We start from the raw sequence: 23994 nt of genomic DNA, 5'->3' as shown, positions 1-23994 counted from the left end.
TTGGTTTAAAAATAGTATATTATATTATTCTTTAATATAATGTATATGGATTAATTTATTTGTTTTTTGAGTAGATCAGTAGATGAACTAATTTGCTTTTAAATTTTATCAAAATTTGAATTATATTGCTCAATAAATTTTAATAGTAAAATTGCTAAAAATTTTAATCGAAGAGACTAGTTTGCTCATTAATTTAAATATATGAATTAATTTATTTATTTTTAGTGAAAAGACAAAATGCAAACTAACTCTTAATATATAAATTTTATTATATTTTTACTGACAAAATTTAATAAAAACACTTTTACCTCTCATTTTTTACAACAAAATACAAGTTTGAGAGTGAGTTTTTTTTGGTGATGAAACCACCAATTATGATGAGCTATGGAATCCACAATCTAGTAGAGATTTGGCATCATCTTAGTGAAGTTAGGGTCGCAAGTCAGTTCAGGCATGGGTTGGCTCTGTTCGAGGACCTAAATGGGAGGTTTTGCAACGATAATCTGTATTAATTAGAATAACATGTTGCATAATCAATGATGTGTCAGGCCTTATTAGCAATGAGGTGTCATTTCATATTAAGAAAACTATCAATCGTTAGTTGATTAATAGCCACATCAAATTTTTCCATTAAAATTGAGTTTATTTGACAATAAATGGAACAATGTGAGTGACTTGGAGGAGAAAAAAGTTTAAGGGCAACTTTGAAAAAATAAAAAAATATTAAGTGTAATTTTGACAATTTTACATTCTATTTTTGTAAGTAATTATGTAACAATTAAGTTAGGATTGAAACTAAAAACAAGTGTTCAATAAAAATTGCTTTTTACAATTATACCATCTCTGAATTTTTATTTTACCACTCGTTGTGACCAATTATTAGATCTGATTAGATTAATTAAATTAATAATTTAATAATTTAATCGATTTAATTATTAACTCGATTCTGAAAATATGTAGGATGTTTAAGGGTTTTGATGATGTGTTTAGTGATGTTATTCCAAAAGGAAAAAACCTTGAGGGGTAGTATTAGGTTCATTAGGCCTGTACTCTTGTAGTGTAATGTTTTTTTAGGTTGTTTTGGCTTTAGCTGTACCAAAGTGAATTATTTTGATTAAACATTCCACTCTTCCAATGAGAAAAAAACCCTAAACCTAGTTGATTGAATTTGTGCATATTAATTATTTTTATAGGCTACATAATATTATTATTATTTTCGGCTGAAAATCCTAACAGGGTTGACAAAATCTGAGAAAACCCTCTTTCACACACTGAATATTAATTTAACAATTAATAAATTATATTAAAAAATTATTAATTAATAATCCAACCAAACAACAATAAATGTACTTAAAAGAAGAAAAAAACCCTCAAAACAAACATGTGCCTTTTTATATATATATATATATATATATTACCGAACCTGCAAAACCAAACCACCCATTTCACCACTTCCTATGAATCATAACCTCCCAAAAATAATAAAATAAAAATAAAATCTTAAAATTCCAATTTTCTTTAAACATTTATAAAAAAATAATTGTTTGAATATTATATAAATAAATATTAGCTGCACCTCTACAGGAACCTTTGATAACTGATCTTCCCGCAATCATTCACTTCCTTTTCGCTTCCTTATTTTCTTCCCCAAAGACCCCCAAAGGCCGTTCTTTTCCGAATCCGAGAAAACCCAGAGAGGGTAAAAACCCTTTTTTTCCTTTTCCTTCATCTTCAACAAAGAAGATGGTTGAAACGCGACGGAGTTCTTCCTCTTCCAAACGCCCCCTTTCTTCTTCCCCCGTTACATCTAATCATATTTCTAGTAAACGATCCAAGGTCTCTCCTTTCTTTTTCCTGGCCCTTCTAATAATCTAATGTTTGTTTTCCCTTCTTTAGGATTTTTAATCTGCATACGTGGGAAAATCTTATCTTTTTATGTAGATTTGAATCTGGGACTGTTTTTTTTTTTTTTGTTTAGGCGTCTGAGCTAGCGTCGTCTCCCGCCAACGGAGCGACGGGTTCTGGGTCGGTTAAGGAATCCGGGTCGGACTCACCTGTAACGGAGCTTCGGTCCTCTGATCTGCGGGTATCTGATGTGTTTAAGGCCGATGATGGGTCTGTCCCCACAGATAAGTCTGCCGATGCTGACGTAGAGAACGTTAGTTTAGTGTCTCCGGGGACCTTAGGTGCGATCTTTGTTTAATTTCTTATTTGGTTTTTAGGGGTTTTAATCAATTTGGGGTCGGTTTTGGTTTTTTATGGGGTTTTGATGTGGGGGTGTTTTTGGTTAAATAGGTGAAGCTGCTGTTGATGCGGAGAAAGCCGAGGGGCTTAGCGGTCGGGTTAAGAAGAAGCCAGCGAAATCAGGTTCTAAAGTCCCTTGGGGAAAGCTTCTTTCCCAGCACTCTCAGGTTTGTTCTATGAAATTTTATTACTTTTCCTAGTTATGGATTGTCATTTGATTCTTGATCTGTGTTTAACGATTTGGATTACAATTCGTACATGGATTCTTGGTCTTTTAGCTATCATGTGGAAAGAAAAAAAAGGTCTTTGGCGTGGGAATTTTGGATGTCAATGAAATCTTATCACCTGAATTGGGTGTATAGCAATCATACACTATGTTTGGTTCTAATCATGTAGTGGAGTGTTGGAGTTCATAATTGAATTGGTCAATTTCGATTGCTAGTTTAGTTAGGAGACTTGAACTTGAACACACTGGAAGTTTTCCATTAGAAAAGATCTAAATGAGCTTATTGGTCTATTTGGTAAACGCCAAACTTGCCCATGGGAATTTCTAGAAGTCAATTCTGTATGTCTTGAGAACTTTACCTAACAACGTATATGTCCTAGAATGTACCATTAAGTGGCAAGTTAATTGGCCTCTGTATATAGATTTGTATCCTTTATGGTTGTTTTCATGCTAAGCTATTGTGCTTCAGATTCTTATTAATGTTTATTTGGTTCATCCCCAGAATCCTCATCTGGTCATGTGTGGCACGCCATTCACTGCTGGCCAAAGCCGTCAGTGTAACTTATGTCTTAAAGATTCCAATATTAGCAACATTTTGTGCAAAGTGAAGCACATAGAGGTATGTACCTTTTCAAACCTTATGTTCTTAACTTTTATTGCAAGTTCATGAGAGTGCTGATTTTGTTTTCCAATGCAGAGCAATGGCACTTCTATTGCATTACTAGAAGTTACAGGAGGAAAAGGTGCTGTCCAGGTTAATGGAAGGACTTACCGTAAAAATGCTAGTTTAATTCTGAATGCAGGTGATGAATTGATTTTCACTACCACAGGAGATCATGCATATGTATCCTTTTTATTTAAGATTTCTAACGCATTCTTTTAGGAAGATTGATATTCATCTCCCTGTCAAATGAGAATCTATGCAGTGTCATCTTCCTTTTTTTTTCTTTTATTAAACTTTGACATTCTTATGATATTTTTTTCCATCTTAGAACTATTTTAATTCCTTGATGGGAACTTAGATATTTCAGCAGCTCACCAGCGATAACTTAGATGCTCCAGGCATACCTTCTGTTAGCACTTTAGAAGCTCAGACTGCTCCTATAAAAGGGATTATTGAAGCACGGTCGAGGGATTCATCAGCTGTTAATGGTGCAGCAACAATATTGACCTCCTTGTCAACAAAAAAGAATCCAGAGATGTCCAATCTACCTTCTGGTTGCAACATGTTGGATGACTGTGTTCCAGAAGTTGACATGAAGGACAATGCTGGTAATAGTGATTCAGCAACTGCTTCTGCAAGGCAGAAAACTGTTGCTCCTGATGCTACCAATGAAAACCCGAATCTTGACAGGCTTGGATTGGATGATAGTATGGATGCTGGCAATATGAAAATCCCTGGGGCAGGTTACCCCTTAAGACCATTATTGCGTATCCTTGCCGGTACACCGTCTACTGACTTCGATTTTACAGGCAGCATAGCCAAAATTCTTGACGAGCAAAGGGAAATTAGAAAGATGCTTAAGGAATTTGATCCTCCTACAACTTCAATATCTGCTAAGCGGCAAGCATTTAAAGATGCTTTACAGGAAGGCATTCTCAGTCCGGATAATATAGACATCTCATTTGAAAATTTCCCATATTTTTTAAGGTAAATCGTGTGCTTTTTGCTCTTAATCGGATTTACTCTTTTGTATTGTCTTGGAAATATAATTTGATCATTCCTAATGCCTATATGTTGGGAACCTGATAAGGATTATGGCGTTTATTTCTTTTGCGTCTCTTCTCTTTTGCATATTTTGTGAGTCCATTGGTTAATTATGCAGTAAATTGTCAACCACATGCTATTCCTTTTGCACAGTATCATATTTGTGCTTTCTGTTTTTTTCGTAACTAGATTCTGGTTCACTGCTTACATACTGGATTTGGGTTATTGGGAAGTTTTTATTAAATTTACTTTAAAATTTCTGTTGTGACAGTAATACGACAAAGAATGTGTTGATAGCCTCAACCTATGTGCATTTGAAGTGTAATAAATTTGCAAAGTATGCTTCAGATCTTCCCACCATGAGTCCTCGAATATTATTATCTGGTCCTGCAGGTATGACTGTTGTTTTCTGTAAATCTGTCTTGTAAAAATGTTTAATTCTTTTTATTTGCTCTTTCAAATCCCTGATGAGATGAGTTAACTCCTTTGTTATGTGTAGGTTCTGAAATATATCAGGAGACTTTGGCAAAGGCACTTGCAAAGCATTTTGGTGCTAGATTGCTTGTTGTTGATTCTCTTCTGTTGCCTGGTGTATGCATCTTTTCGCCAACTTGTTTTGACTTTTGATTCTTTGCAATTGCATGTCATGAACGCAAGATTGCTCTAAAATTATAGTTTGCATGCTTGCTAGTTCATTTTATCTTAATATCATTCCTTTGGAAGTGGTGTAGTAGACAGTTTTTCCAAATCTTGTATGGGATCTGGGGGGAGTTCTTGGACTCTATACTTCTTGTTAATGTCGTAGATTATGATTCTGCCTCACCAAATATGTAAATGACTTGAGATATTTTCAATTTGTAAGCAAATGTGCCAAATTCTGGCTGGAAGTTCCCTTATGAAACTGTGTTTAATGGTTTATTAATATAGATTCTATTTCCAGCCTTAGTCTCTTTCTTGTGGTTGCTCAAATTTCTGTGTTGTCTACTTTTAGAGTTTCTAAATGTCTTGTATTATTTTGTGGCATCTTTTGTTCTTATCTTAAAAATATATCCAGGGATCAACATCAAAGGAAGCTGTTAGTTTGAAAGAAACTTCAAGGGCTGAAAGGGCATCTATATATGCCAAAAGAGCTGTACAAGCTGCTGTGTCGCAGCAGAAGAGAGTAACTTCTAGCGTAGAAGCTGATATAACAGGTGCTTCTTCACTCCATGTTTTGCCAAAGCAGGAAGTATCTACCGCTATATCTAAAAACTATACATTTAAGAAAGGTATGACATTTCTTTGAGATAATATTGGCTTTTTCTATTCACTAATGCCATATCTTTCCGAACGGTTAATTTGATGATAAAATATTATCAACTTCTTACTGAATTAATTAATGTTAAAATTCCAGGTGATAGGGTTAAGTTCGTAGGTACCACATCACCTTCTACACTTTCCTCTCTACAACCTGCTTTAAGGTATTTTCTTTTGTATTATGTATATTCTACAGTTTAGATTAGCCATTGCTTGTTTTATTAGCAAGTCTCTATGCTTTAAATTTTAAATTTGAAGTTTTATCTCATTTTGGTGCTGTCCTTGCAAGCATATGCCATCTACATGCTATAATTGCTGTCATGGATTGATAATCCAATTAGACTCCATACCTTGATTTTATTGTCATTTGAGACGTTTATATTTGATTTTTCTGAGAAGTTTGCTGGTATGATGGTTAGCATGTGTGATTTTTCGAGGGACATTTTATTAACGTATTCTAGAGGTATCAAAATGGAGGGGCTGGGCTGGCCCAGTATTGGGCTTGATGCTGGTGCACCAGATTTCCTGGAGTACAGCTCACCAAGGCCTGTGGCCCAGATATTTTATGGGTAACTTTGTGTTAGCATTATGTACATGTATTTTTTGTGGTCTATGTAGGGAACCGACAATTGGTGTACGGGGAAAAGTAGTCCTTGCTTTCGAAGAAAATGGTTCCTCAAAAATTGGGGTCAGGTTTGACAGGTCTATTCCTGAAGGCAATGACCTTGGTGGTCTTTGTGAAGAAGATCATGGTTTCTTCTGTACTGGTGATGCTTTTAAGCCATCTTCCATTAATTTAAATGTCTTTTATTTGGTGACTTTTTGTCCAATCTTATCAATTATAAGTTTTCACTCTACAGCTAGCTCACTGCGCTTGGAACCGGGAGGTGATGATGTTGACAAGCCGGTTAATGAAATTTTTGAGGTTTGTGTCATTGGTTAATACATGGGAGCTATTATTTCATCATGCTCACATTTTTAAACATTTATTCTCTCGAAAATCGTCTCATTTTTATAGGTCGCATTCAATGAAAGCAAAAGCAATCCCTTGATATTGTTTGTGAAAGACATAGAGAAGTCTATGGCTGGAAATACAGATGTATATACTTCCTTGAAGAGTAAGCTTGAGAATTTGCCAGCAAATGTTGTTGTAATTGGTTCTCATGCTCAGATGGACAATCGTAAGGAAAAAGTAAGTTACTATATTTTGTTTAGCTCTGCTTCTTATTTTTGTGCTATATGAATTATTTTTAACTCTTTGGTGTTGCCAATTGTGTTTCTGCAGTCTCACCCTGGCAGTCTTTTGTTCACTAAGTTTGGAGCGAACCAGACTGCTTTGCTTGATCTTGCATTTCCAGTATGTCAATCTTTTGCCTAATATCTTTTACCTTGAAAGATGGAGTATGTTACTGTCCTGAGTTTTTGTACTACTGTCTAACCTTATATATATACCTGACTTGACTTTGTGATATTTAACTCTCTACTTGTTTTAACTTTTAGTAGGAGCTTGTGGGGTCATATGGTTATGTTTCAATGTTTATACTTGTTATTACATGCTCTGAATTTTTCTGGAGTTGCTGTGATTACCATCTAAAAACCTTTTAGATATGTTATTCTATTGAATTCAAAGCAATGGTATTACAATGGGTAGCATTTCCATTTCATTACTCAAGTTTTTCTGTTCCTATAGATCGTCCTTATATGTGTTGAACTAACATTCTTAGTCCATTGTATCTTGTATTCTCATATTTTCTAGCATTCTCCTTCCAGTAACACACCTGATGTCTCATCCCTATGCAGGATAATTTTGGCAGACTTCATGACAGAAGCAAAGAAACACCTAAAACCATGAAACAAGTAACTCGCCTTTTCCCTAATAAAGTGACGATCCAGTTGCCTCAGGTGTGTATATGTCAGATCCTGCTTCAGTTATCCTCCTTGTGACGAATATTGAAATACTTAATGCTCCTGAATCATGTCAGGATGAGGTTTTAATTTTGAAATACTTAATGCTCCTGAATCATGTCAGGATGAGGCTTTACTTTTGGATTGGAAGCAGCAATTGGAGCGGGACAGTGAAACTCTTAAAGCACAGTCAAACATTGTTAGCCTTCGCTCTGTGAGTATTGCTTTAATCTTGCTTTGTTTTTTTCTTACCAGTTGTGTGCTTCCTGTTTCTGCATGGTGTTATGAGCTTCTGTCCAAAAGTAAATTGCTTGAAAGTGGCTTAATTTCCTGTCCTTGTGTAGGATAATTAACCTTATTGATAAGACTGAATAAGTTTATAATAAAATTATACCTCTCACCCTCTATTATTTAGAAATTACAGAACAGTTCATATCTTTGAAAGCTTGATGTACAAGTACTAGTCTCTTTTTGGAGATATCTCTTAACAATTCTATGCTATCAGGTTCTCAATCGAAGTGGCTTGGACTGCCCCGACCTTGAATCACTTTCCATTAAAGATCAAAGTCTTGCGAATGAGAGTTAGTATCTTTGAGCTCCGTATTTTATATGCATTCCTTCCAAGTGTATTTTCCTGTTTTTCAACTGTTTAACACTTATTCCATTGTATGTATATGAAAGGTCTTCAAGGCTTTGTACTCTCTTTGAAAATTTAATTGATTATTTATTTTAAAGATGTCAAATAAGTAAACCTTTTCTATATAAAATTCAAAAAGCAGCATTATATGTAATTTTGGGAAGAGGTAGAAGTAAAATATTTACTAATTTTTTTCCCTTGATGTTACTAATTTTGTACCTTTCCTATTATTGTAGGTGTGGAGAAAGTGGTAGGCTGGGCATTGAGTCACCACTTCATGCATTCTTCAGAAGCTTTGGTCAAAGATGCTAAACTTATAATTTCAGCTGAAAGGTTTTATATTATCTTCACTTACTGCAATCTAAATCTCCAAAATCTTAAAACAGAATCTAGAATTAGATGAACAAAATGTTTCTCTATTTTCTCACGTGATATATTTTTCTGTGAATTTTCTCTTGCAGCATCAAATATGGATTGAGCATTTTGCAAGGAATTCAAAGCGAAAGCAAAAGCATGAAGAAATCACTTAAGGTGCAATTGCCTTTCTTCATCTTGGGTTTTATTTTGTAGTAACTGTGTCCGATGCAGTTATCTATATTGTTAGGGATTTAGCATGCTATTGAATTACATAAAACTTAACATAAAACTTTTTCTCATTTTCAGGATGTGGTCACTGAGAATGAGTTTGAGAAGAAACTCCTTGGTGATGTTATTCCACCAAGTGATATTGGGGTTAGCTTTGATGATATTGGAGCCCTTGAGAATGTCAAGGATACCTTGAAGGAATTGGTGATGCTTCCTCTTCAAAGGCCTGATTTGTTTTGCAAGGGACAGTTGACAAAGGTTGAGTTATTTCTACATATTTGCCGATGTGTTTTGCTTTATCATGTCACTTGGAGTTGTGCATTTTTCAAACTAAATCCCTTTGTTTTATCATTTCCAATGTTATTGCTTTTGCAGCCTTGTAAAGGAATACTGCTGTTTGGGCCTCCTGGTACTGGAAAAACAATGCTTGCCAAAGCTGTTGCAACTGAAGCTGGTGCAAACTTTATTAACATATCAATGTCCAGCATTACTTCTAAGGTATTTTAAGTTAGAAACTGTGGAACATTCCTTTTCTGTTACAAGATAGATTATATGACATATTTGTATGTCTTGCAGTGGTTTGGTGAAGGAGAGAAATATGTTAAAGCTGTTTTTTCTCTCGCCAGTAAAATTGCACCTAGTGTTATTTTTGTTGATGAGGTTTGCTATTTTCTCCTATCATCGTTCATTTTGTGTTCGTGTATTCTGTGTTAGCAGAAGATTGGTTGTTGATATTTCTCACTGTCGTGGCCTTTATTGTTTTGGTGTTCTTCCTGTTCCTTACATTTTGTATTGACTTGGGTGGTTATTTTAGGTTGATAGCATGTTAGGGAGACGGGAGAATCCAGGTGAACATGAGGCTATGCGTAAAATGAAGAATGAATTTATGGTGAATTGGGATGGTCTCCGTACGAAGGATAGAGAACGAGTGTTGGTTCTTGCGGCTACAAACCGGCCATTTGACCTTGATGAGGCAGTCATTCGGAGGCTTCCTCGAAGGTATGTTTCTTGTATTGTTTCTTTGAGTTGTTCTCTGACTTTATAATAAGCACCATTGACATCCCTGTTGAATATTGTGCAGATTGATGGTTAATTTGCCAGATGCTCCAAATAGAGAAAAAATTCTAAGAGTTATATTGGCAAAAGAGGAATTGTCATCCAATGTTGATTTGGAAGCTATTGCAAATATGACTGAAGGATATTCTGGAAGTGACCTGAAGGTTGATATTTCCATCTTTTTACTAGATTTACTGTCTTGCTTGAATATGTAAAGAGGTGTTTGCTAACCAAAGAAGGAAAGTTAGTCATCGGCGAACATATGCTAATACTAAATTGAACAAGCTTGGTCATTTTATCATTTAAGCAAAATATTTATTCTTAATGAGTTTTCATCTGTATTAGAGTGGCAACTCCGGCATAAGTTAATTTTGAACTTCTTTTTCCCTCTAAAAATAAAATTTTAACTCATCCAGGTTGATAGCTAGGCTTATCTTTTCTTGTAAACTAAGTTATCTTCTACCTTTTATTCGAAACCAAATTGAAACCTTTTAAGGTGTAGGTGGCATGATCTTTTACCTATGTTTATTTCCCTAATAAAACTTTATGTTTGCAGAACCTCTGTGTGACTGCTGCACATTGTCCCATACGAGAAATTTTGGATAAGGAAAAGAAGGTCAGTTAACATTTTGGCCAACATGTTCTATGATCGTTTCTCAGCTACATGAAAGTTATATACAATAGTGTACTGATGTTTCATGCAATTTTAGGAGAGAGCTTCGGCAGTGGCTGAGGATAGACCTGCACCTTCGTTGTATAGCAGTGCTGACATTCGTTCTCTGAAGATGGATGATTTTAAATATGCACATGAGCAGGTACTCTCTTCATTCTTAAGTATTATATTTTTAGAAGTTCTAGTTTTGGATTTTATCTATGGTCAAAGAAGTTCAATGTGTGTCAGCTTTTTAAAGCATATATTAACATTTAATACATTATATTTGTTATAGTTTGTGTTATATTTGATTGGTTGGAAATGGTAATACAGGTTTGTGCAAGTGTGTCATCAGAGTCTACAAATATGAATGAGCTGCTTCAATGGAATGAATTATATGGAGAAGGTGGATCAAGGAAGAAAAAACCCTTAAGCTACTTCATGTAGAGGAAGGAAGGGGAGGTATTTTTGTTTTATTGCCATTCCTTTTTCCTTTCATTCTTCGTTCTCACCATAAAAAAGAAAAAGGTAAGGTGGCCAATTTGAGATACCTGCCTGCAGGTTCTGGCTTCTTTCCTTGTATTATAATAGTTGTATATAGGTGTTTTTCCGGATTTTTATTTGCTTGAATTATTATTATTATTCTTGGTAGAAATTTTACAATATTTAACTAGCAGGTTAAGTCTATTTAAAGCATTTTCCATTCCCCTCAGCATTATGCCTCAGAAGAGCACACAGATGTGGCATTTCTTCTATTTATGTGATACCTTATGGCAGTGGAAAAGGGAAAAAGAAGTGCCTTCCTCCCTTATACTCGGTCCATTAAGCCTTAGGTCTCAGGCCAAAAGGCATATTCAGGGAAGAAAGCGAGATTGGAAAGACCGTTCCTTGGCTATTATGTAGCTTTTGATGGCTAACTTGTAACAGCAATAGACAAATATGAAAATAAAGTGAAGTTGGCACTCGGTAGTTAAATAGTAATGGTTGATTATTGCTTATCCGGTCACATGGTCGATCGAGTCAGCAGGTTAACCCCCCAAAGCGCCTGTGGGAATAACGTAGTAAAAAGAGTAGCAGTTGAAATGATAAAATTCTACCCTCATTTCTTTTTTTGCCTATTTTGGCTTATTTCATTATCCCTATGGCGTTATCATGATGTCCTCGTATTGTACGTACACAAGAGTGTCAAAGTTGATCAAAGTAACTTCTTTATGATGTGGTCGCCATCGAGTACGTATTCCTTGTACATGGAAAAAAAAGTAAATGGCTTTTGATATATATATATATATATGCAAAGAAAAAACCCCGACTGCTTTTTGATTGGAATATTGTAAAGAATATTGATTATATGGGAGGTCGGTGGCTAAGTGATATGCATTATCTTTCCTTCTTCTCATTGCTATTTATTCAAAGATGATATGCTATGTAATATATCTGTCAACTTTTGTATATATATTTATATATCTTTTCAATCAATTAAACATCTTAATATGTTTTTTCTGGTTGTCATTGTTTGATTGAGCTAAACATTGGGACATTGTTGGTAGTTAATACCAATTTAAAATAATTGCGAAGTTTTATTTTGAAGCACATATTCAAAAGGACTATCATTTGATATACAAGTGTTACACAAGCAACGTTAAGATGTTTTGTGTAGCATATATTAAATTATTAACGTAGCATAGAATGTTGTTGGATATATTTAAAACCCATACTTTTTGGTTAAAAAAAGAAGAGGAAAAGAGTCATCACTTGGCGTGAAAACCGAGCAAGTCTAAAAGTGCCCTTTTTGGTTTGGGTTGACCGTACCGTTTGCGATGAAGACAAAGTGAAAGGTACAATTTGTGAGGATCACCAGCGGCCACGTTTTAAATCAATAATAATTGGTTAAGTTCTTCCATCAGTCCTTGTATTGTAAGGAAGTTATGGATTCAGTCTTTATACTTGATATTTCAAGTTTATGTACTTTTTGAATTTTGAAATAATCAAAAGTTATTTTGAAAATCTTATAGGACAAACATATTATCATGTGTTATATCAAATAAGCTTGCTATTTTCATAAAGTATTCATAAAAATAGATTTGTTTATGGGTTTAATAGATATTGTTTGTATAAATATTGAAATTTTATAATTCTAAAAAGTAAAAGGGCTAAGAATGATTAAATTATAGAACATAAATTAAACATATAACTTTATGCATAATGCAAGACTAATAACAATATTTAGCTAAACAAACTTAATTGCAACTGTTTTTTTTTTTTAGATGAATGATGAAATTCATTAATTTAAGAATGCAGTTAAACTACTACAAAAGAACAAAAGACACTGTACAATAACTTTAAGCTATTCAAACAAATTAACTAATGATACCTCAAGAAGCACAAAGTGAAGCATTAACAGGATCAGTTCTATTGATTGGTCTTCTTTTCAAGTAAGCCTGCACAATCTTTTTAATCTGCACCAAGATAGCATCCTCAATTAAGAAAGATGTATCAAAATACCTGTTGCTCCTTTGTCTTCATATCACATACAAATTGCAACTATTTGGCGGAAATTTTAAAATGTCAAAAGTATAGGGATTAAAATTGACTAATTCAAAAAGTAAAATGACTAAATTAATCAAATCAAAATATGTAGACTAAAATTCACAATTTATGAATAAGATAAGGACTTGTAGTACAATTTAAAAAAGAATAAATTAAACAAATAGTATACTCAATAGTCAATGATGCACCGCTCCGTACAAAAATGTTGAGGCTACAATCTATAATATTGGCAAAGGCAAACATTTTACCGTCCCTTCCCCCTCTTCTCTGCGCTTGGTGAAGAAGCGAATGATAGCTATGGACCTTATGCACCATTCGTCCTGTTTTCTTCTCCCCACGATTCCCCTACAACGACGCCCTTCTCTAACGTACGCCCTGCTCGTTCTTAACCAAAACCTTCCCAGATTCACTCCTCTTCTCTGGAACCACGGTCCTTACTTCATCCTCTTCTCCTTTCATTGATTCAGTGATTTATTTTTTTGAAGAAAGATTTTTAAAACTCATTATTATGCGTCTCTTCAAATTTTAAATGTTTTTTTCTTCTTCTTTTTTTTTTTTTTGGTTTAGAACAGCTCAGCTTCACCTCTGTGCTGACGGTGGCGCCAATCGCTTGTATGATGAAATGCCTCTGTTCTTCCCTCAGGAAGATGCCTCTGATGTTCGACGCAGGTTTCTTTTCTTCTTTTTTTTTTTTTTAAAGAAAAATTTCTTATCCGTTTCTGTTATATACAGCTTTGGTTTGTGTTAGTTTTATTCCTTTTATGTAAGTTGTTCGATAAAGCTTAGTCGGAATCAATTTATTTACTTTTATCTGAGTTTCATGTGATTTAAATTCTTACATTAGTTATTAAAACCACTGAATTCGATCAACAATTTTCTTGAACGAACACAAGAGCTGTTAGAACATAGCTTCTTTTTTTGGGTAGTTTTTTAAATTTATGATTGTTGAGGGATGGCTCACTTCAAAGTGTTATCCATCATAGCCGGCGGACCTTTCAACAGGTTTAGCATTGTTTTTGGTTGGTGTGATTTGAATCCATGTCTTATGGCATATACAAGCCAACTATTTTGTTTGTTATATACTTCTCTTTTAGCAGTATTGGAGGCAAACTTTCTCGATGATACCAGACCTGCTGAAGGGTTTGCTGGTTCTTGTGGATGATACTTCGAAGATTTATTCCAAATAATTCGGCTGTCCCTGAACAATGTTATTGTTATAAGTGATCTAGAAAAGGCTTCCTTTGTTGTTACTTTTTAAGTAATATGATATCATTGGCGCTTTGATTCATGGCAGATACAAGCCGGATGTAATTAAAGGAGATATGGATTCGATACGAAGAGAAGTTCTTGAGTTTTATGCCAGCCTTGTAAGTTGGAAATTTTCTATTTCTACATTAATTTTGTGGTAAATTCAAACTTGTAAAGATTTATGTCTTCTTTCTTATGTTTGTTTCATTTGCTGCTCTGTTTTGATGAGCATTATGTTCATTCTCCTTCAATTTAAGGTGTTAGGTCCCTCTGGTGCATAACATTTTAGTGTTGAGATGTTTTTACTTGCTGCTTTTTTGTAGGGAACTGAAATTGTTGATAAATCTCATGATCAAGATACCACTGATCTACATAAATGTGTAACATACATTCGTGACTCTGCTTCGGGTTTGGATAAGTCTAATGTAAGTTAAACTTAAGCGTTCTAGAATTTATCTAGAGGAATCTGCCATAGATGCCTATATTTATTACTTGGATTCAGAGTGAATTCCTGATGTGGGTGTCAGAGTTCGTGTCCAATGTGACTATGTTTATATTGGAAGAACATACTCTAAACTAATGTCTGAATGTATACCATACTGTATTTTGGAAGAAAATGAAGAGTCTAGATAACATGGAAAGATACTATGCATTGCATCTTGTAGAGTGTGCTTAGATAATCCTTTTCTTTTTCCTGGTTTAATGGCAGCTTTGCGTTCTTGTTGTTGGAGCACTTGGTGGACGATTTGATCATGAGATGGGGAACCTAAATGTCATATGCCGTTTCTCGTCCATGCGAATAGTCCTTTTATCCAACGATAGTCTCATTCATCTCCTTCCAAGGACTTACTGTCACGAGATACATATCCAAACTTCCGTTGAGGGCCCGCACTGTGGACTCATCCCTATTGGGACGCCATCAAAAAGCAGTACAACGACCGGGCTTCAGTGGGACCTGAGTAAGCAATATCATTACATTTGTTCTGGTGCTTGCTTTCTTATACTTGGTAGTTGAGCTCAAATGAACATAGTTTCATGCTTATGTCTTTGAAGCTCTCCAGCAATGGAGGTATATGTAATGGAAGGAAACTAATTATATATCCTATATGATTTTAACAAATGGGTGGTGCAGATAACACAGCGATGGAATTTGGTGGTCTAGTAAGCACATCGAATATAGTTAAGGAAGAGAAAGTGACGGTGCAATCTGATTGTGACCTTCTTTGGACCATTTCCATTAAGAAGTTATAGTAGTGGCTGTTATTTATTATATACATATATTTCATAGTTTGCTTTCTTATGAATTGGCTGCGGATATAGCTTTCGTGTAAAAAGGGCCGGTCGAAAAAGCCGATGTTGATGGGGTGATCTTGAAAAGATGAAAAATGAAAAACTATTGCATTGCTGCCTGCAGAAGTGCAAAGCCATGCAATGTAGCAATTGTTGTCGTCTGAAAGTTAGAACCACTTTATTACCATATATTATTTCAATATTTATTATCTGTTTTCTTTTCCAATTTAGTTACGTCTCTTTTCTTTTAGATCCATGGGATGCAGTAAGTCGACAAATTTTGTTAATATACAATTAAGTTGATTGAGTTTTAATTTGATTGTTATTTTTGTTGTAATAATTTGGAGATTGTATTGGAGGTTATGGGAATTTCTTAAGGAATTTTATAGAATTAAAAAGCAAACACAAAAAAGTATGCACGGGTTGGGTTTAAACAAAATTTTAGATCTGTTTGTTAGGTTTGAGTCTGGTTTGGCCTGAAAAATGAGTTTAAAATTTGGCCCAAGTTTGACTCAGATAAAATGCTAAAATTTAGGTTTGGTCCGGCCTGTCTTGGTCGTATTAATTTTTTTATATAATTTTTTTTAAAAATATATAATATATAATAATAAAAAAATTAAAAATATTAAAATAAATGTTTTTTAATAAATTAAAAATAAATTAAATATAATATATATACTTAAATAATACAAACATAGGTGCAACTAGGTGTGTGTATTCGGTCGAGTCGAAAAATTTTGAGTTAGTCAAGTTGATGAATTCCATTTTAGTAACTGGATTTAATTTGAATTTTTTTTGAATCGAATTGAGTTAAAAAAGTATGAGTCAAGTCGAGTCGAGTTAACAAATACTATTATTTATACTCAATGTTGTATTTGCATGGACGAATTATTTAACTAGTAGACGAAGTACATGATTATTTAACTACATAAACAAATATAATAGTTTTGTCCTTTAACTTAACGAGTAAATATTTATCAAAATTACATAGTTTTGCATTTTCTTATTCAGATTTTCGGATAACTCGAACTGCGTAATTCAAATTCGAGTTAAACCAAAAAACTTAATTTTTTATTTGAGTTTATCCAAATAATTTGATTAACTCAAATAACTCGAACCATTTAATTCAAAATTTAAAATTTTATCGAATTTTTGAATTAAATCAATTTTACCCATCCCTAGTTACAACTTAACAAGTAAATAACTCTAAAATAGTAACAAATTAACAATAACATTTATACAATATCTAAATAATAACAATAGAATAGTTGCAATATAATAGTGAAATAGTAACAAATTATTAAAAATAAAAACAATAGTTTTTATTTTGCATATTAGAGTCTGATCAAACTCGAGTAAAAGGTCTTACTTAAAATCCGACCTATTTTCTAAACGAATTTTATTTTTATCCAAACCTATTTTTAAGCATATATTTTATTCAATTCTCTTATTTTTCAAATGAACTATAAATTGGTCTTCTTTAACTTTTGTTCTAAATGTAACTTTGTTTTTGGGTTTAATAAAATCGATTACATATATAATAAAAATAATATATAAAAAGGTGTGGATTTTACTTTCTATATAGACCATGGTTAAGTATCCATTCAGCCTTAAATTAAGTATCGAATGGTTTAAGTTTTATTCCAATCAATTTTGATCCATTTCGATCAAGTGATTAACGTAACATTTTAATTTTATTTTATTTTTATAAATATAATAACTTAATCAAATTAGTTAATAATTTTAAAATTACATAAATCAAAAGATGCCAATATCAGCAAGTGTCAGAACCAAAAAGGAACACAATAAGATGAACTACATATGGAGTCAAACTTTGATTGGCGCCAGCCAAGTATACACCTCCTTGCTTCGCTTCTGTCTTTTGGCGGCAAAATCTAACCAGATAGGGTTTAGTACCTCTCTCTCTCTCTCTCCTCCGTGCTAAAACACTAGCTCTCACCTTTTGGCTTCGCATTTAGAGAAATTCTCCATTCTCTAGGGTTTTTGTCATTCAAATTACTCTTGGATCTTCGGTTCTTTGAAATATTTACTCTTTTTCCAATGGAAGGATCGCCTCAATCTAAGTCCCCTGTAATTAAGCCCATTAACAAAGGCGTCGTTCACAGAATCTGCTCCGGTCAAGTCATATTAGACCTCTCCTCCGCCGTTAAGGAACTCGTTGAGAACAGCCTCGACGCTGGCGCCACCAGTATTGAAATCGCTCTCAAAGAGTACGGGGAAGAATGGTTTCAGGTCATCGATAATGGGTGTGGTATTTCACCTGCTAATTTCAAGGTAAAATTCCACCATTAGCCGCAAAAAATTTTTACCTTTTATTTTTGTTTTTATTTTTTATATTTTTATTATTTTGTAGGTCGTGGCTCTTAAACACCATACGTCGAAGCTTGCGGATTTTCCAGACCTTGAATCTCTGACTACGTTTGGATTTAGAGGGGAGGCATTGAGTTCGCTTTGCGCTTTGGGGAATCTGACTATTGAAACGAGAACGAAAAATGAACCCGTTGCAACGCATTTAACTTTTGATCATTCTGGTCTGTTGATAGCTGAGAAGAAAACTGCACGGCAAATTGGTACAACTGTCACTGTCAAGAAGTTGTTTTCGAATCTACCAGTGCGAAGCAAGGAATTTCATCGCAACATACGCAAGGAGTATGGCAAACTTATTTCCTTGTTGAATGTGAGTGCATCCATGGGTATCAGAAGCTTTAAAATTGTAGTTTATTACTTGTTATGTTGTTAAACTTTTTATTTGGATGAGAACAACATTAGATTGGTCTATATTTGTTGTGCCTAGGGTTGACATAACGTGTTTATAAGGCTTTGTCCTTAATTTAGAAGCAACATGCATATGAGAACCTTTCCGAAGTAAGATTTGTGATTCATTATCAGGAAGGCACTGAAAAAATGCCTATAGAGTATGACTGGAGTCTACGTAATGCTCAATGAGTTTTTGATTGGATATTGTTTGCTTAACCCTGAAGTATCTTGTACATGACTGATGGTTTCATCCTTACAGTGCATAGATGCATAATGATACTATATAATTTATCAGTCAATAAAGAGTGTAATCTCTCCGTTCTCTTACAATGACAGACTACTATTTGGCTTTTTCTTCTCCTTTTTGTGTTAGGAGTTAGAGATACTCATTGCTCAATCATAGCTATGTGGTACGTCTACATTGTGTTACTCGGCACTCATCCTTTCACTAATTTGGAATTTTGTGGATTAAAAGGATATTATTCTTATGTTTTTCATTACAGGCATATGCACTTACGGCAAAAGGAGCCAGGTTAGTCTGCAGCAACACAAGCGGAAAGAATTTAAAGTCTGTGGTTATTAAAACGCAAGGAAGTGGTTCCCTCAAAGATAGCATCATACAAGTTTTTGGCATGAACATGTTTAACTGCTTAGAGCCTATGTCTATATGTATATCAGACGACTGCAAAATTGAAGGGTTTCTTTCTAAGTCTGGACAGGGTAGTGGCCGCAGTATGGGAGACAGACAATACTTTTTTGTAAATGGTAGGCCAGTGGATATGCCTAAAGTGAGCAAGCTTGTGAATGAAATATATAAAGGTGCAAACTCTAAGCAGTATCCTGTAGCCATAATGAATTTTATCATTCCAACTAGAGCATGTGATGTCAATGTCACTCCTGATAAAAGAAAAGTATTTTTTTCTGATGAAAGCATGATTTTGCAATCTTTGAGGGAGGGTTTGCAGCAGATATATTCCTCAAGTAATGCCAGTTATATTGTTAATGGAGTTGACGACACTAAGGAAGCAGATTCCTTTGAGCTTTGCTCTTCACCTGAAAAATCTAATATCCTTTCAGAGCAGTCACCTTCAGCTGGAGTCAATTTGAAAGTTTCCATGAGGGAACATTCTCCAGAGGATAAAACGTCCTTTAGAACTGTCAATATCAACGCTCAAAGTTTGCAGTTATCAGAAGGGTCAGTATCTAGTGATCTTGAGAACATACCGACTTTAGGAGTACAAGGGACAAACAAGGTCGATGGTGTTATTGAGGCTAATGCAGGGCAATTGACATATCATATGGATGATACAGCTAAAAAGGATTTATCAGGAGGATTAACCCTTAGACATCATGAGGATTCATTGAAGAAGGACTTCACCTTACAAGTACACAGAATGAATAAGATTGATGGTTTTTTGGAGCCTAACGATGGGGGTTTGACAACTCATATGAACAGTACAGCTAGCAAGAGCTCTTCATCCCCTTCAACTTCAATTGGGAAAGGAAATTCTGTAAGTAGAGATTGTAGTAGTCATTCAGGCTACGTTCAATCATCACTGAACAAATTTGTAACTGTAAATAAGAGGAAGCATGAAAGCATTAGTACCGTGTTATCTGAAGTGCCTGTCTTAAGAAATCAAAGTCTTCATTACCAATCGAAAAACAGCAATTTGAATCTGCGTGCTTTGGGCTTAAGAGATCAAGTTGATGATTCCTCCAAGTTGAATGAGAACGAGCCTAGAAAGTTTCTCAGAGCGCATAGCATCTTGGATGAAATTGAAAATCCTAGTTCTCCTAGTGGCAACACTAGTGGTGGAAAACCTGGAGAGGTACATGGTCCTAGTATATATTCTTAACTCGGTCAGTCCTGCTATACCAGTAACAAAACAAGACAAGAAAAACTAAGCTGGATAAATTCCTTATGATAATAAAAGTAAGTCCGACCAATATTTAGGAAAAACCTGCATATGGTTTTTTCCTTTCAAAACAAAGTTCTAAACTATGCTATCTGACTCTTCTCTTTGCCTATCTTAACTGAGTCAAACATATATCAGTATCAGATACCTCAGGGCTCAGATGAACAGGAGTATTTGGTAAAGGTTATAAAAGTTATGTACCATAGTTGTGTACAATGCATCTACCATTTCTCCAAAACCTAGGTAGAAATCCTTTTTGTGGTGTACATCCTTCATAATCTTGAATATCAGCCTGGAAGTCTAATTGTTATCAATGATCACTCTTCTGATTTCAACTAGTTCTTTCACAGGAATCTGAGAATCATGAAAAAGCAGTGCCTTCTGCTGGAACAGAACACAGTGATTTATTCCACAAAAATCCCGAGGATGTACCTGAAAAAGCATCTACAGTTCCAACATCAGAGTCTCTATCCTCTGCTTTAATTGTAGATGCTTCCGTACCTCTATCTGATAAAAAGATATGTTCTACCTTGGAGTTTAGATTTGAGGACTTATTGACAAAGAGGCGGCAGAGGATGTCAAGAGTACTATACACCGGTTACAGATTCCTCAGCATGAAGAAAACAAGGTCCATGAAAATATTCAATCCAAGTAGCAGAATAGTTATCCAGTTCTTTTTCGGCAATTTGATTTTCGATATTGTCAATAGGTGTTATACTGCTGCAACACTTGAGCTTTCTCAACCACAGGATGTGGAGCAAAAAGTACAAGCTTTAGATGCTGCTACTAGAGAGTTGGAGAAACTTTTCAAAAAAGAAGACTTTAGCCGAATGAAGGTCTTTATGCTACAAAAGCCTTTTATTTCTTTCTGCTTTGTTGGACCTGGAGTCTTGTGGGAGACACTGAACTGCCTAGCTTATGCTTTTTGTGGACATGCATGAATTTCTCAAATTCTAAATTCATACAAGTTTCTTCTAGTTGATTGGATTTAATATGTATAAGAGCACTTTATAGTCTTTGATCAGGATTGGTTTAGATGAGTTAGGTTTCAATTATGACTAGCATGAACTCAACTAAATGTATCTGTTAATAACATTGGTAATGAAGCAGGTTAGTTTTCTAATGTTTCAGTGCAAGTCTGAAACTGTAAACGTGATAGTTGAATATATGCATGCATGAAATACTATCATATTTAATTAGTTATGGCAAATGGTTGCTTCTGTTTCTCAGGTGGTCGGGCAATTTAATCTTGGATTCATCATTGGGAAGTTAGATGAAGATTTATTTATTGTGGATCAGGTAACATCTTAGCTATTTCTTTTTCATGCCTGCTTGGTTTTGCCACTTTCATACGGAATTAGTTTTCTGCTTATCCTTTTTGTAAAATAAAATAAAATAAGATCTGTGTATTTTCAGCATGCTGCTGATGAGAAATACAATTTTGAGCATCTGGCTCAATCAACCATCTTGAACCAGCAGCCTTTGCTTCGGTGAGGAGTTTATAATGTTTATTGAATTACTTATTTTCAAATAATGTTTTCTCAATTATAAAAGCTGAAATCAGATGCAAAGTATTTTAGATAATGACGATTGAAGATAAGTAAATAGATCCTAGAAGTGCAGAAATTAATAATTGAAAAATTGCAGTAAGCGACATATGGGATCCTGATGCTAGAAGTCTTTTTTATCTTTTTGCTATAGTAAATAAAGTAGATTCTAATGGTTGTGATCACAAAGAAGAAAATGATCTAAAAGTTGGTTATAAATTATAGTAAAATTTTCGCTCTATTGCTGTCTACTTATCCTGTAATTGTGCCTGTCAATTAGGTGAATTTTATTGAGCTATTGAACTGAATGGATACATCATGTGGCTTCTGAACAGCCATTGAGCTGTCCCTTCTGGAGCTTCTGGCCGAATTTTTACACAGTAAACATGCTTGAAATCATCACAAGCTAGAAGTATTTCTAGCTTCCTTGCTTTTCATTTAAGGGGTGGGAACTGGATACATATATTATTCTGGTGATTGCTCTGAAGCAGCAGCTGTACTTAGGTGTTGAATTCAAAAGTATTTAATTGGATTAGGAAAGCATGGAATGCAAAAGTACGGAGTGTCATAAATTAAACCCCTCAGAAAAAAATAAATACATATATTGTTTTGGATTGGTAGTCCAAGACTTGCAGCTGTTTTGTTTTCTGCTTTCTTCTTAAGGAGATCATTTAATTTCCACAGCGAATTCTGAACTTGACTTCTTACCATGTGCAGGCCTCTGAGATTGGAGCTATCTCCTGAAGAAGAAGTAGTTGCTTCAATGCATATGGACATAATCAGGTTCAATTTTCTGTTAGATGCGGTTCCTTTCACTCATTAACTATATGTTCTTTTTTCCTCCCAGAATCCTTTGAAATTTCAATTTTTCATGACCTCTGAATTAAATCTTGTAATGTGGCTTTATAAATTTTTATCTTTGTATATTCAGGAAAAATGGGTTTATTTTGGAAGAGGATCCACATGCTCCACCAGGGCACCATTTTAATCTCAGAGCTGTTCCCTTCAGTAAAAACATTACTTTTGGAGTTGAAGGTAGTTATGTGTTTAATTTAACGTTGTTCTTCATTAAATTCATTTTACCCCTTTATGGTATTCTGGTTAAAGAACGCATATGACACTAGGAATTTTTTATCAACTCGCAACCAATGTACTTGATTATGCACATTACGTAAAATGTAGTGAAAATGACAATTTAAGCAAGAAACATGGATATCAAAATGGTGGGAACAACATTATAAATGTTTGCCATGCCCATATGTGCAAATAAATACGACAAGGGAGGCAATTTTTAGACTCACACGTAAAAACACTGCATCTGCAAAATAAACACACTCTGAATTTTGCCTGTCTAGAGAATATGTGCCTTATTAATTTTTATTGACAGTATTTTCATTTCGTGAAATATAATGATGTCTTGAAGGATTATGTGCACAGCATATTGAATGATATCTCTGTAAACAGATGTTAAAGATTTGATCTCTACTCTTTCTGATAGTCAAGGAGAATGTTCGATAATCGGTAGTTATAAAATGGACACATCTGATTCTGTTTGCCCAACTAGAGTTCGTGCAATGTTAGCATCACGTGCTTGCAGATCGTCTGTCATGGTAGGAGATCCACTTGGACGAAATGAAATGCAGAAGGTAATCTGAATTCCTTTTATCATTGCGAGCATTCTATATTTTATAAACAGGGATTCTACTTACTAGCATGTACATATAGGTTCTGAATATATTAGTTGGATTTGTGTGTCTCCACATGGAGTACGGATGCATTCGCCCATTCCTAGCCACTCAAATCATGCTTTCAATTTATTATTACACACAAGTTCTTATGTAAAGCTACTTGATATGGACATGTTCTATTTTTTCTTTTTTAAATGATTTTCGATCAAGGGTATGCATCTCAAAGTTTGCCATGATATTCCCAGATAGTAGAGCATTTGGCAGACTTGAAGTCTCCGTGGAATTGCCCACATGGACGGCCTACGATGCGACATTTGGTAGACCTGACAACCCTAAGCAAAGAACCGGATGAAAATGACACTAGCTGTTGATCCCACCTTCCAGTCCATCCATGTGGTTCTGCCCCTTGTTTTTGGCTTGAGTTGAACTTATTCTGTATATATTCCAGCTAGTGATGATAACAAGCACTGGAAATGTACAATGATACTGCCGTATTAGGAATGGCTGCCGGATCTGTTCTGTTGGGTTCTTCCTTGTAATGTTATCTTGTTACAGGCGTCTAAGAAGAACGAAGGCGGCCAAGAAAATGGCTGGATATAGAAATTGTCTTTCAGTCTAAATTCTATGAATGAGATTAGAATAATTATGGTGAAATTTGCTCCCCATTTTTT

The 23994-nt window shown here is 34.6% G+C and overlaps 3 protein-coding genes across 12 annotated transcripts; all 3 read left to right on the top strand.

Moving 5' to 3' along the window:
• The first annotated feature begins 1439 nt into the window (after positions 1-1439).
• LOC108479246 (uncharacterized) lies at positions 1440-11705 on the top strand. Of its 4 annotated transcripts, none has more exons than XM_017781723.2 (28): positions 1440-1836; positions 1979-2186; positions 2296-2411; positions 2973-3089; positions 3168-3314; positions 3493-4121; positions 4450-4571; positions 4678-4769; positions 5233-5446; positions 5572-5638; positions 6093-6241; positions 6335-6399; positions 6493-6666; positions 6760-6831; positions 7275-7376; positions 7504-7593; positions 7885-7960; positions 8253-8349; positions 8478-8547; positions 8680-8859; positions 8977-9099; positions 9178-9261; positions 9416-9600; positions 9683-9821; positions 10214-10273; positions 10368-10472; positions 10643-10771; positions 11023-11705. In XM_017781723.2, exons 1-27 carry the CDS (start codon positions 1744-1746, stop codon positions 10754-10756), a joined length of 3690 nt encoding a protein of 1229 aa, XP_017637212.1. In that variant the 5' UTR covers positions 1440-1743; the 3' UTR covers positions 10757-10771; positions 11023-11705. The 4 variants fall into 4 exon arrangements, with proteins under 4 accessions (XP_017637212.1, XP_017637211.1, XP_017637210.1 ...); XM_017781722.2 differs by having other exon boundaries at positions 10987-11705; XM_017781721.2 differs by having other exon boundaries at positions 10643-11705.
• Positions 11706-13039: 1334 nt separating this feature from the next.
• LOC108478317 (thiamine pyrophosphokinase 1-like) lies at positions 13040-15792 on the top strand. Of its 2 annotated transcripts, none has more exons than XM_017780765.2 (6): positions 13040-13286; positions 13429-13525; positions 14151-14223; positions 14428-14529; positions 14814-15063; positions 15237-15792. In XM_017780765.2, the coding sequence occupies exons 1-6, from the start codon at positions 13145-13147 to the stop codon at positions 15353-15355; spliced, it is 783 nt and encodes a 260-aa protein (XP_017636254.1). In that variant the 5' UTR covers positions 13040-13144; the 3' UTR covers positions 15356-15792. The 2 variants fall into 2 exon arrangements, with proteins under 2 accessions (XP_017636254.1, XP_017636256.1); XM_017780767.2 differs by having other exon boundaries at positions 13157-13286; positions 13424-13525.
• A 1353-nt stretch (positions 15793-17145) lies between these two features.
• On the top strand, positions 17146-23977 carry LOC108479719 (DNA mismatch repair protein PMS1). Of its 6 annotated transcripts, XM_017782466.2 has the most exons (11): positions 17149-17689; positions 17769-18092; positions 18676-20001; positions 20439-20716; positions 20798-20924; positions 21319-21387; positions 21505-21578; positions 22353-22418; positions 22567-22670; positions 23100-23281; positions 23569-23977. In XM_017782466.2, the coding sequence occupies exons 1-11, from the start codon at positions 17456-17458 to the stop codon at positions 23692-23694; spliced, it is 2910 nt and encodes a 969-aa protein (XP_017637955.1). In that variant the 5' UTR covers positions 17149-17455; the 3' UTR covers positions 23695-23977. The 6 variants fall into 6 exon arrangements, 2 of the variants coding, with proteins under 2 accessions (XP_017637955.1, XP_017637954.1); XR_008275773.1 differs by having other exon boundaries at positions 17146-17689; positions 20439-20924; positions 23134-23281; XR_008275775.1 differs by lacking the exons at positions 23100-23281; positions 23569-23977 and adding an exon at positions 21916-22015 and having other exon boundaries at positions 17146-17689; positions 22567-22634.
• The last annotated feature ends 17 nt before the right edge of the window (positions 23978-23994 follow it).

Source organism: Gossypium arboreum, chromosome 12 (genome assembly GCF_025698485.1).
Source record: "Gossypium arboreum isolate Shixiya-1 chromosome 12, ASM2569848v2, whole genome shotgun sequence".
Lineage (NCBI taxonomy): Eukaryota > Viridiplantae > Streptophyta > Magnoliopsida > Malvales > Malvaceae > Gossypium > Gossypium arboreum.
This window is presented reverse-complemented; position numbering and strand designations above follow the sequence as displayed.

What these genes read in the sequence shown, in the direction of transcription:
- LOC108479246 (XM_017781723.2), top strand. Translation starts at nt 1,744, where the DNA reads ATGGTTGAAACGCGACGGAGTTCTTCCTCTTCCAAACGCCCCCTTTCT. An exon ending in GCAAAGTGAAGCACATAGAG is followed by an intron (nt 3,090 to 3,167) that starts GTATGTACCTTT and finishes TTTCCAATGCAG; the next exon opens with AGCAATGGCACTTCTATTGC. An exon ending in GTGTTATTTTTGTTGATGAG is followed by an intron (nt 9,262 to 9,415) that starts GTTTGCTATTTT and finishes TGGTTATTTTAG; the next exon opens with GTTGATAGCATGTTAGGGAG.
- LOC108478317 (XM_017780765.2), top strand. Translation starts at nt 13,145, where the DNA reads ATGATAGCTATGGACCTTATGCACCATTCGTCCTGTTTTCTTCTCCCC. An exon ending in TTGAGTTTTATGCCAGCCTT is followed by an intron (nt 14,224 to 14,427) that starts GTAAGTTGGAAA and finishes GCTTTTTTGTAG; the next exon opens with GGAACTGAAATTGTTGATAA. An exon ending in CGGGCTTCAGTGGGACCTGA is followed by an intron (nt 15,064 to 15,236) that starts GTAAGCAATATC and finishes TGGGTGGTGCAG; the next exon opens with ATAACACAGCGATGGAATTT.
- LOC108479719 (XM_017782465.2), top strand. Translation starts at nt 17,456, where the DNA reads ATGGAAGGATCGCCTCAATCTAAGTCCCCTGTAATTAAGCCCATTAAC. An exon ending in ATTTATTTATTGTGGATCAG is followed by an intron (nt 21,388 to 21,504) that starts GTAACATCTTAG and finishes GTGTATTTTCAG; the next exon opens with CATGCTGCTGATGAGAAATA. An exon ending in ATGCATATGGACATAATCAG is followed by an intron (nt 22,419 to 22,566) that starts GTTCAATTTTCT and finishes TTGTATATTCAG; the next exon opens with GAAAAATGGGTTTATTTTGG.